The 13,246-nt window shown below is 35.8% G+C and overlaps 1 protein-coding gene across 1 annotated transcript in view; it reads left to right on the forward strand.

Annotated features, from left to right (window-relative positions):
• Nucleotides 1-13,246, forward strand: part of HDX (highly divergent homeobox) — a gene marked incomplete at its 3' end in the record, with an annotated part of 216,621 nt that overhangs the window by 181,132 nt on the left and 22,243 nt on the right. Inside the window, exon 5 of the mRNA XM_082716515.1 lies at nt 6,068-6,214. Coding sequence (XP_082572641.1) covers nt 6,068-6,214 — 147 coding nt within the window. The remainder of the gene's footprint in view (nt 1-6,067; nt 6,215-13,246) is intronic.

Consider the following 13,246-nt stretch of genomic DNA (forward strand, 5'->3'; position numbering starts at 1 on the left):
AGGAAATACATTCAGTGATACTGTAATAGCATTACATGGTGACAGATGGTAGCTACTCCTCTAGTGAGCATAGCATAATGTGTGGAAAAGTTGAATCACAATGTTGTACACCTGAAACTAATGCAACACTGTGTCTCAAATATATTCAAATATGGGGTGCTTGGGTGGCTCAGTCAGTTAAGTGTCTGCCTTCGGCTCAGGTCATGGTCCCAGGGTCCTGGGATTGAGCCTCACATCGGGCTCTCTGCTTAGCAGGGCGCCTGCTTCTCCTGCCTCTCTGTCTGCTGCTCTGTATACTTCTATGTCTCTCTATCAAATAAATAAATAAAATCCTTAAAAAATTACAAGACCTGATATTAAAGTGCCATATTACATGCATTTTAACATCTGAGGAAAGCCAAGAGAATCCCAAAGGATGGTCAACCACAAGTTCCCCTTCTCATCCTGTTTGTGCAGATAAAGTACCCTATTCAAATAACTAAATTTATCTCAGGGACCAAGCAAAATTCCTGATTATTTCTGAATGGAAGCCTTCAGTTCAAGCAGGCCAGTCATATCTCCTGTGGGAAGTGGGGTTTCACCACTCTCAGAGGTTACAGTACAGCCTTTGCTTGTTCATTCTGTTTCCTAATGGAATATATGTGTGTCCCTGTGTGGCATATGGTGTTCTCCTCTTCCCGGCTATGAGTATACCTAAGCAATACACCCCTGTTGAGTTTATCTGTCTGGTGTTGGGAGGTTTTGGTTGGCTATCCCCATCTAGGGCAGAAATCCCTTCTTCACCAGTGGGAAGAAGTGGAGGTGATCAAAACACAAAGCTAGAAATTTCACATAGTATATAAATTGCAAATATAAAGCAAGATCTATGTACATGAATGTCCATTTAAGCATTTTTTGTACTAGCAATAACCTGAAAACCACCTAAAGTTCCACCATTAGACAATTCTAAATTGTTGAGTGCCCATTATCTCTCTCTCTCTCTACACACACACACACACACACACACACACATCTCACATCTTCTTTACCTCTTCATCTATCAATGGACACTAGGGTTGCTTCCATAATTTGACCTTTGTAAATAATGCTGCAATTAAAATAAGGATGCATCTATCTTTTGGGTAATGTTTCTGTATTCTTTAGGTAAATACCCAGTAGTGGAATTAGTGAATAATTCTATTTTTGATCTTTTGAAAACCTCCATACTGTTTTCCACATTGACCACAAAGGTTTGCATTCCTACCAACAGTGCGTGGGTGTGCCTTTTTCCCCATATCCTCAACACTTGTTTTTTGTGTGTGTGTTTTTGATTTTAGCCATTTTGACAGGTATGAGGTGATATCTCATTGTTTTTTAAAGATTTATTTATTTGTTTTAGAAATAGCAGAGGGGCAGGCAGAAGGAGAGGGAGAGAAGCAGACTCCCTGCTAAGTAGAGAGCCTGACACAGGGCTCAATCCTACAACCCTGAGACCTGAGGCAAAATCAAGAGTAGGGTGATTATTTTTAACTTTATGGGGAACCTCCATACTCTTTTCTAGAGTGGCTGCACCAGCTTGCATTCCCATTAACAGTGTGAGACAATTCCCCTTTCTCCCCATCCTCACCAACACCTGTTGTTTCTTTTGTTGTTAATTTTAGCCTTTCTGACATGGTGCGAGGGGATGTTTCATTGTAGTTTTGATTTGCGCTTCCCTGATGATGAGTGATATTGAGCATTATATATTATCATATGTCCATTAGCCATCTGTATGTCTACTTTGGAGAAAAATCTGTTCATGTCCTGTGCCCATTTTTTTAAGTGGATTATTTGAGGTTTTTCTGGTGTTGAGCTGTATAAATTCTTTATATATTCTAGATACTAGCCCTTTATTGGATATGTCATTTGCAAATATCTCTTCCTATTCAGTAGGTTATCTTTTAGTTGTGTTGCTTATTTCTTTTGCGATCCAGAAGCTTATTATTTTGATGTAGTCCATGGAGCAAAATTTAGCAGCTAAAAAGATTGAAGTAGTGTATCTGTATATGATGGTATAGAAATATCTCTAAGATAAACTTAAGTAAAAAAAATTTAAGTTTATATTAGCACCCCTTTTTTGCAAGTGTATATGTATTTTTATTTTGTAAAGTTACTCTGGAAATTACTGACAGTAATTACTGACAGTGCCTTTGGTGTTTAGATTAGGAATTTATCAATAAGGAGGAGGGACTATAGCTCATTTTACACCTTTCTGAGAGTTTGACTATTTTTTATCAAATGCATTATTAATTCATTTTTATAATGAAAATAAAAGTAAAAAGGTATGATCTCCATTACTAATGGAGCCGTTGTCAAGTGGAAAGATTAACAGAATTTCACAAAATAAGTTTGAAATCTCAACAGCACAAGCTAGTGTCTGGACTTACCATTGAAATAAGATCAAATAGTGCACAGCATATGGAACACTGAAGGAGTAAACTGAGGGAAAGGTCAGTTGGATTAGAAATTTTTAAAGTTTCTTATTTCAAAGGGGTTGCTTCTGAGTACAAATAGTTTAGTTCTGCAATTAAGTATGACACATACTTAAAACAGGAAACTGTGCTCCTCAATATCACAGTTTTGTCATCCAATTCTATTTTTGAAAGAAAAGCAAATAACTAAATTCCTAGAAATGTTACTGAAACTGGTAAAGAAGCCATAAAGCTTATGTTTATTGTGTTATAAAATAATCCATGTAAAAGCAGCATAGTTATATGGTCACTAGGGCCAAGCCTGAGCTTTCACCAAGATTGTCAAGGAATGTACCTGGAATGTTACTATTTTCACAAAATCAACAAAAGAATTGTTTAATATGTCTAACTTACTAAGCCAGTGGTTTAGGCTGTAGGTTTCTTTGTAAAGTGAAAGTGGCCTTAGAGCCCAATTGAAAACAAAACTGATTTTAACATCAGAGCAGAATGTATTTTATCCTTTCTGTCCACCTTTTTATCCTTCTCTAAATTAATATTTACAGTTTTAATGTTATATTATTGTTGTTACCTTATTTCTTAGTTAAAATATGCTCTTAAGAACTTTAAAAATAACTTGCTCTTCCCCCATAAGCTTCTACTTAATAGGCACTGTCATAAAAGGTCCCCTAAAAAAAAAAGGTTCTTTCAGTATTGCTAATGTTGAGACCCCAGCACACTTCTAACAAATCAAGTCAGATTTTGTTAAGTTCAATTTAAGGGATGAATCAGCCTTGGGTGTCTTCTAAATGAATTACAAATTAATTGAATGAGTATGTTCAGTGTTCATTATTCCTTCCATTCTGACAATAATATAGACTGGCTTGCACTGGAGCATTTGTTGCAATGGAAATATATGAGAACACTTACATTGGCTGTTATGGTGGATTATTTGAATCTACATAGAACCTATGAGTGTTTATTTTGCTTTCTGTTTTATTTTGAGAATTTCAGCTACACAAATTACTGTATAATCAATATAGAATGAGAGCCTAATGAGATATTTATGTAAATAACTCTGGGTGCCTGGATGGCTCAGTTGGTTAAGTATCTTCCTTCTGCTCTGGTCATGATCCCAGAGTCCTGGGATTGAGTCCCACATTGGGCTTCCTGCTCAGCAGGACATCTGCTTCTCCCTCTGCTCCTCACCCCACTCCAGTGCTCTCTCTCTCACTCTCTTTCTCTCTCAAATAAATAAAATCTTTAAAAAAGTAAAATAAATAAATAACTTGAAGCTTATTCCACTTGATTTAAAAAAAAAACTTGGGTGTCATGTTTTACTTTATTTATTAGGGATATATAATTATTTCAGTACCGTTCTTATAACACATGTTGCTTATCATGTTTTTTAAGTAGAGGAAGAAAAGATTAATCTGATAAGGAACTTGATTATTAACGTACACACAGAACATCTATTATATTTTTTATGAATAGACACATTACTTATATAATCTAAATTCACTTTTTTGGTGGTAAACCATGAATTTATATATTGCTTTCCTTCCTGATGTTTAAAGCTCTCTTTCAAAAGGTTGTAGCTTTAAACAATTTTTTTGAAGATTATTTATTTGTCAGAGAGCAAGCACAAGCAGGAGAGTGGCAGTCTAAGGGAGAAGCAGGCTTCCTACTGAGCAAGGAGACTGATGTGGGACTCAATCTCAGGACCCTGGGATCATGATCTGAACTGAAGGCAGACACTTAACTGAGTCACCCAGGTGTTCCAAGGTTGTAGCTTTAAAACAAATTTGCACTTGTTGGTTAGTATTATATCAGTTTTAGCTATGATAACTCTTTTAAGTCCTATTTTATACATTGTATAGATTATTTTCCACTGCTTTCAATTTAAGAGAAGGTTCCATTTTAAATTTCAGTTAGGAAGGGAACATTGAAATCATGTTTTTGGGTGTCTGGTGACTCAGTGGGTTAAGCATCTTCCTTCAGCTAAGTCATGATCTCAGGGTCCTGGGATCTAGGCCCACCTTGGTCTCCCTGCTCACTGGGAAGTCTGCTTCTCCCTCCCCCTGCTTCTGCTCTCTCTCTCTCTCTCTCAAATAAATAAAGTCTAAAAAAATGAAAGAAAGAAATCAGTATATATCTACAAAGTATTTGAGGTGTAGCCTAAAACGAGGGCAGCAACAGAGCCTCATACCTCATTCCATGATTTGCAACATTTCTCCTCAACTCAATCTCACTGGTTTTCTCTCTATCACTCTCTTGATTTCTCATTATTCTTTCATCACAAAAACATGCATACACATACAGGATATCTATACAGGATATATATTTTTAGTTAAAATTTATTTTCAGGTTGTTTTTACTACCCTTTGAGATAATTGGAGACATCATAGGGATGAAGGTACTAGGGGAAAAATCAGATTTCTATTTCTAGCTCTGCCATGTACATTCTGTGCCCTGTTGAATGAGTTCTCTGACCTTGATTTTCTGACTCCCTATTGGAAAACTGGAAGTCATTATTCTATCATGCTTCTTCTGATTTACTTCCTAGGCGTGCCTCCAGGATTTATTGAATTAAAAAAATATAAACGACCATAGTTTATTGGATTAAAAAAAGAATCTAAGAAAAAAAAAAAGGATAAGGTTATTATGAAACTTTCTGAAGCCATAAATCTAATTTTTAAGTCTACATTATCTTCTTACACTTTTTATTTACACTTTTAATTATAACATTAGTACAAAACCTATGTATGGCAAATCTAGATTAATTTATTTAAAAAAACACAGTGATGTGATGCTGTTATTTTAAAAATGTATGTAGTGTGAATGTAAATATGTGTGTCATAGAAAAAAAAGCTTGAAAAATACACATTATAATGTTAACAAGTGCTATTTCCCAGAATTGTGGATGATATAAAATCTTTTTTTTTAATTTATCTGTATTTTCTGCAATGGCAATGCATTATTTAAGTGATTGCAACAATTTAAAATAAATACTTCTTAATTTCTAACAGTTAAACATTCTTTTTTTAAAAGATTTTATTTGTTTATTTGATAGAGATCACAAGTAGGCAGAGAGGCAGGCAGAGAGAGAGAGGAGGAAGCAGGCTCCCTGCTGAGCAGAGAGCCCAATGTGGGGCTCGATCCCAGGACCCTGGGATCATGACCTGAGCTGAAGGCAGAGGCTTTATCCCACTGAGCTACCCAGGTGCCCCTAACAGTTAAACATTCTTTACTCATTTTATTCTAGCACACTTTCATGTTATGGAAATAAATATGGACAGGCCCATTTCAAAATGGGGGAACACATATTAAGAACTGTGAAATCAGAAGTGCCTGGGTGTCACAGCCAGTTAATCCTCCAATTACTGGTTTCAGCTCAGGTTGTGATCTTAGGGTCCTAAGGCTCTATGCTGAGCATGGAGCCTGTTTAAGAATCTCTCTCCCTCTCCTTTTACCCCTCCCCCCACCACTCCCTCTCTTTCAAATAAATTAATTTAAAAACTGTGAAATTAATTTAGCTACTGTTATGTGTTGAAAGTAACCTAGCAAATATCACCCAGATGGTCCTTTCTATAAAATTCTTTTCTTTTATTACTCTAATTATTTTAAATCTGTTTTAACAGCTACAAGATCGCACTCAGTTCAGTGACCAAGACTTAGCCACCCTTAAGAAGTACTGGGACAATGGAATGACCAGCCTTGGTTCAGTTTGTAGAGAGAAAATTGAAGCAGTTGCAACTGAATTAAATGTTGACTGTGAAATAGTTCGGGTAAGACATTTTCAATAATTTTCATGCTGTGGTTGAAGACTGTCATAAATTAAAGCTTTAAAAAAATTGCACGAGGTACTGTAAACAAGAACATCAATAAAGTGAAAAAGATAATCCACAGAATAGAAGGAAATATGCTCAAATCACATATGTGATAAGGAACGTCTATTCAGGGTATATAAATATTAACTGTTACATCTTAATAATAAAAAGACAAATAATGAAATTAAAAATGGGCAAAAAATTTGAATGCACATTTATCCAAAGGTGATATATAAATGGTCAATAAATACACAAAAATGTTAATCATTTATAATTCTGGAAATCAAAACCACAATGAGATACCACTTAATAGCCAATATGATGTCTATAATAAAAAAGACAGATGATAAGAAGTGTTGACCAGGATGTGGATAAATTGGAACCATTATACACTTCTGGTGGAAATGTAAAATGTTTTATCCACATTGGAAAATAATCCTCAAAATTTTTAACGTAAAGTTATCATAGAACCAGCAATTACACTCTAAGTTATATACCCCAAAGAAATGAAATGTATGTATACTCAAAAACTTACACATGCTTGTTTGTTTTGTTTCTTAAATTCCATATATGAGTGAAATCATATGGTATTTCTCATTCTCTGACTTATTTCACTTAGCATAATACTCTGCAGCTCCATTGACATCACTGCAAATGGTAAGATTTCATTCTTTTCTATGACTGAGTAATAATCCATTCATCAGTCAATGGACACTTGGCCTAGTTTCATAATTTAGCTATTATTGATAATGCTGTTATGAACATTGGGCTGCATCTATCCCTTTGAATGAGTATTTTTGTATTCTTCAGATAAATACATAGTAATGCAACTGCTGGGTCATAGGGTAGTTCTATTTTTAGCTTTTTGAGGAACCTCCATATTGTTTTCCATAGTGGCTGGACCAGTTTGCATTCCATAAACAGTGCAAGAAGGTTCTCCTCTCTCCACATGCTTGCCAACACCTGTTGTTTTTTATGTTGTTAATTTTAGCCATTTTAACAGGTGTGAGGTGACAGCTCATTGTAGTTCTGGTATTTCCCTGATGATCAGTGATGGTGAGCATCTTTTCATGTGCTGTGGGCCATCTGAGTGTCTTCTTTTGAAATGGTCTTCTGACCATTTTTGATTGGATTATTCATTTGGGGATGTTGAATTTGATAAATTCTTTGTAGATTTTGGATACTAAGCCTTCATCAGATATTTCATTTGCCAATATCTTCTCCTATTCTTTAGGTTGACTTTTAGTTTTGTTGATTGTTTCCTTTGTGCAGAAGCTTTTTATTTTGATGAAACAAATGAGCATAGGGGAAGGAGAGAGAGAAAAAGAAACCAAGAAACAGATTCTTAACTATATAAAATAAACTAATAGTTTCAAGGAAGGTGATTGGGGAGATGGCTTATAGGTGCTGGGGATTAAGGAGTACACTTGTGATGAGCATCAGGTTGTATGTAAGTGTTGAATCACTAAATTGTACACCTGAAAGTAATATTACACTGTACGTTATCGAATTGGAATTAAAAAAAAACTTTAAAAAATTTTATATATGAATATTCATAACAGCATTGTTCATAATAATCAAAGTGGGAAAAAAAACAAGTGTCCATCAAGTGAATGCATAAACAAAACGTTATCTATGCATATAAATATAAACCTAGACTTTCATCATCTTGTGTAATTTTGTCATAATTCAAATGACTTACAGAGATAGATCATAGATAGATAGATAGATAATTATTTGATTTTAAAATAGGCAACGGAACTGAATAGACATTTTTCCAAAGATCTTCCCAATACTGGTGGAGTGTTTATTGACACCCCCCAGAATAGTCTGTAGTGTGCTCCAAACCATCTTCTCCTCCGGGTGGTCTGCACTGTGCGGGAGGGAGCACTCCGCGAAGTCGCGGGTGGCGACTGTGCGCTCCCGCGGAGTCTGGGCTGGCCAAAGAAGACATACAAATGGCCAACAAATATATGAGAAGGTATGCAACATCATTAATCATCAGGGAAATGCAAATCAAAAGAATAATGAGATATCACCTCACACCTACTAGGATGATTATTAGCAATGAAATACAAGACAACAACTGTTGGAGAGGATGTGGTAAAATGGGAACCCTTAAACACTATTGATGAGAATGTAAATTGGTGCAGGAAGTATGGAAAGACTGTATTGAAGTTCCAAAAAAAATTTTAAAAAACTAAACTAAAAATAGAACTGCCATGTGATTCATCAATCCCACCTCTGGATATATACCCAAAGAAGTTTAAGTCACTATCTCAAAAAAATATCTTCATTCCCAAATTCACTGAAGCATTATTCACAATATCCGATATGGAAACAACCTAATGTCCATCAAGAGATGAAAGGATAAAGAAAATGGAGAACAGGGGCGCCTGGGTGGCTCAGTGGGTTAAGCCCCTGCCTTCAGCTTGGGTCATGATCTCGGAGTCCTGGGATCAAGTCCCACATCGGGTTCTCTGCTCGGCGGGGGGCCTGCTTCCCTCTCTCTCTCTCTCTCTCTGCTAGCCTCTCTACCTACCTGTAATCTCTCTCTGTCAAATAAATAAATAAAATCTTTAAAAAAAAATAAAAGAAAGAAAATGGAGAACATACATACAATGGAATATCATTCAGCCTTAAAAGCCTTGCAACATTTCTTTGAAAAAGATGGATGGTACTTTGATAGGAATTGCATTAAATGTGTAGATTGCTTTAGGTAGCATAGACATTTTCACAATATTTATTCTTACTATACAGGAGCATGGAACATTTTTCCATTTCTTTGTGCCTTCCTCAATTTCTTTCATGAGTACTTTATAGTTTTCTGAGTATAGAATCAGTGCCTCTTTGGTTAGGTTTATTCCTAGGTATCTTATGGTTTTGGGTGCAATTGTAAATGGGATTGACTCCTTAATTTCTCTTTCTTCTGTCTTGCTGTTGGTGTAGAGAAATGCAACTGATTTCTGTGCATTGATTTTATATCCTGACACTTTACTGAATTCCTGTATAAGTTCTAACAGTTTTGGAGTGGAGTCTTTTGGGTTTTCCACATATAGTATCATATCATCTGCGAAGAGTGACAAATAATTCTAAAATTTATATGGAACCAGAAAAGACCAAAGGGATATTGAAAAAGAAAGCCAAAGTGGGTGGCATCACAATTCCGAACTTCAAGCTCTATTACAAAGCTTTCATCATCAAGACAGCATGGTACTGGCACAAAAACAGACACATAGATCAATGGAACAGAATAGAGAGCCCAGAAATAGACCCTCAACTCTACAGTCAACTAATCTTCGACAAAGCAGGAAAGAATGTCCAATGGAAAAAAGACAGCCTCTTCAATAAATGGTGCTGGGAAAATTGGACAGCCACATGCAGAAAAATGAAATTGGACCATTTCCTTACACCACACACAAAAATAGACTCAAAATGGATGAAGGACCTCAATGTGCGAAACGAATCCATCAAAATCCTTGAGGAGAACACAGGCAGCAACCTCTTCGACATCAGCCGCAGCAACATCTTCCTAGGAACATCGCCAAAGGCAAGGGAAGCAAGGGCAAAAATGAACTATTGGGATTTCATCAAGATCAAAAGCTTTTGCACAGCAAAGGAAACAGTTAACAAAATCAAAAGACAACTGACAGAATGGGAGAAGATATTTGCAAACGACATATCAGATAAAGGACTAGTGTCCAGAATCTATAAAGAACTTAGCAAACTCAACACCCAAAGAACAAATAATCCAATCAAGAAATGGGCAGAGGACATGAACAGACATTTCTGCAAAGAAGACATCCAGATGGACAACAGACACATGAAAAAGTGCTCCATATCACTTGGCAGGGAAATACAAATCAAAACCACAATGCGATATCACCTCACACCAGTCAGAATGGCTAAAATCAACAAGTCAGGAAATGACAGATGCTGGCGAGGATGTGGAGAAAGGGGAACCCTCCTACACTGTTGGTGGGAATGCAAGCTGGTGCAGCCACTCTGGAAAACAGAATGGAGGTTCCTCAAAATGTTGAAAATAGAACTGCCCTATGACCCAGCAATTGCACTATTGGCTATTTACCCTAAAGATACAAACGTAGTGATCCAAAGGGGCACGTGCACCCAAATGTTTATAGCAGCAATGTCCACAATAGCCAAACTATGGAAAGAACCTATATTTCCATCCACAGATGAATGGATCAAGAAGATGTGGTATATATACACAATGGAATACTATGCAGCCATCAAAAGAAATGAAATCTTGCCATTTGCGACAACATGGATGGAACTAGAGCGTATCATGCTTAGCGAAATAAGTCAAGCAGAGAAAGACAACTATCATATGATCTCCCTGATGTGAGGAAGTGGTGATGCAACATGGGGGCTTAAGTGGGTAGGAGAAGAATAAATGAAACAAGATGGGTTTGGGAGGGAGACAAACCATAAGTGACTCTTAATCTCACAAAACAAACTGAGGGTTGCTGGGGGGGAGGGGGTTTGGGAGAAGGGGGTCAGATTATGGACATTGGGGAGGGTTTGTGCTTTGGTGAGTGATGTAAAGTGTGTAAACCTGGTGATTCACAGAGCTGTACCCCTGGGGATAAAAATATATGTTTATAAAAAATAAACAATTAAAAAAAAAGCCTTGCAACAACATGGATGAAACTGGAGGTTATTATGCTAAGGGAAATAAACCAGACATAGAACGACAAATGCTACATAATACTACTGATTTTTAATTCATAGAAATGGAGAGTAGAATAGGGATGAGGGTAGGGGGAAATGTGGAGGAATTAGTCAAAGCTTACAACATTTCAGTTACACAAGATGAATAAGTTCTAGAAATCTACTGCATAGAATGTTGCCTATAGTCAAAAATACTATATTGTATACTTTAAAAAATTTCCAAAAGGGTAGATATTTTGAAATGTTATCATATAATAATAATAATAATAATAAATAAGAGTAATTAAAAAACAAGAGGAAAGTTGGTAATGATGTGCAGTTTTATGACATAGATTGTGGGAATGGTTTCATGGGTGTATACTTATCTTCAAACCCATCAGGTTGTATACATAAATCATGTACAGCTATTTATGCAAGCAAAGATAAAACTACCTTCAATCAATAGGATCTAATGGACATTTATAGAGCACACAACCAAACAACAGTAGTATACACATTTCTTTTAAGTGCCCAGGGAACACCTATCAAGTTAAAATGCATCCTGGACTATTAAACAAACATCAATAAATTGAAAAAATGAAATCATACAGCATATGTTTCTGACCATAGTTGAACCAAAGTACAAGTTAATAATAGAAAGATAACAAGAAAATCTCCAAATGCTTGGGAGTTACACAACACATCTCTAAATAATCCACAGGTCAAAGAGGAAATCTAAAGGGAAATAAAAAAATATATATTTGAGGTTTAGTTTCTGCTCTTGCATGTAAGAAGCTTGGAGTTTTACTTTATCTTAACACAAAGAAAAAGCTAAAAAATTAATAAACTAACAAATTTTCCTAGATATGCCAGGTAAACTAGATCATAGGGCAAACCACTGACCCCAGGATGGCAGAGATAAGCAGGTGAATATAGAGAATCACAACTACTGGAGCAGAAACCTCTGTGGGAATCAGTACTGAGGTTAAAAAACAAAACAAAATATAAAGTATAATTGACAAATTGCTGAAGGCTCAGTGTGGAAAGTCTTGGACTTAAAAACTACAGGAAGGTTGTCAGTCATAAAGGGGTTCCCATACTTTTATGAGTTCTACCTCCAGGAGGTCTATCAAGTTCTCAATGTGAATATGGGGGAAGAGCCCCTCATCCATGTCAGGCAAGGGTAGGAAAAAAGTGACTACAGATTATCCCCAATTTATGATGGTTTGACTTAAGATTTTCAACTTCACAATGGTGTAAAAGCAATATGTGTTCATTAGAAATCATACTTCAAATTATGAATTTTAGTCTTCAGGCTAGCAATATGCAGTACAATACTCTCTCATGATGCTGGGCAGAAGAGATGAACCACAACTACCAGTCAAATACGTAACTAGGATAAATGACCAATACACTTACAATCATTCTGTACCATGTAACCATTCTGTTTTTCACATTAAATATACTATTCAATAAGCTACATGAAATAGTCAACAATTTTTATAAAATAGGCTTTGTGTTAGATTAGTTTGCCCACCTATAAGCTAATGTGTTCTGAACATTTCTAAATTAGGCTAGATTAAGCTATGATGTTCAATAGCTTAGGTGTATTAAATACATTTTTGACTTATGATATTTTCAAATTATGATGGGTTTATTGGGATGCAAACATATGGTAAGTCAAGGAAAAAGTATATTGTAAAATGTGTTAAAGCATTCTGTTCTTCTTGACAAGGCCTACATTAAAAAAAAAAAAACCTATTTTACCATAGCCTAACCTACTGGGGATTTCTCAGTGCCTAATCAACCTGGAAGAAGTGAAATAACCAACTGAAGCTTTCTCTAGCTATTCTGCTCCACTTAAAGTTTGTGGATGGTGCTAAAGAGCACTTGTGAAATTCACAGGCCAGGTGCACAGACTAATTATAATAGTGATAGTAATTGTAAGACTGTAGACTACTTCCCCACACCACATTTTACCACTACTAACTAAAGGACTGTTTATCAGAGTTCCTTTCACCCAGTACACTGTGTGTGACATTTAACAAAAAATTACAAGGTATACTAAAAGGCAAATCAAAAACACCCTATAGTTTGAAGAGACAGAGAAAGAATCTGAACCAGATTCAGGTATGACAAGGATGTTAGAATTACAGACCAGAAATGTAAAGTAACTATGATTGATAGGCTAAAACTGTAGTTTTTAAAAAGCAGAAAACATGTCAGAACAAACAGGTTATATAAAAAGAGAGATAGAAATCCTAATTGAGAAACAAACAGAAATGATCAAAAATGCTGCAACAGAAATAAAGGTTGACA

The sequence above is a fragment of the Mustela nivalis genome, assembly GCF_964662115.1.
Source record: "Mustela nivalis genome assembly, chromosome: X".
Lineage (NCBI taxonomy): Eukaryota > Metazoa > Chordata > Mammalia > Carnivora > Mustelidae > Mustela > Mustela nivalis.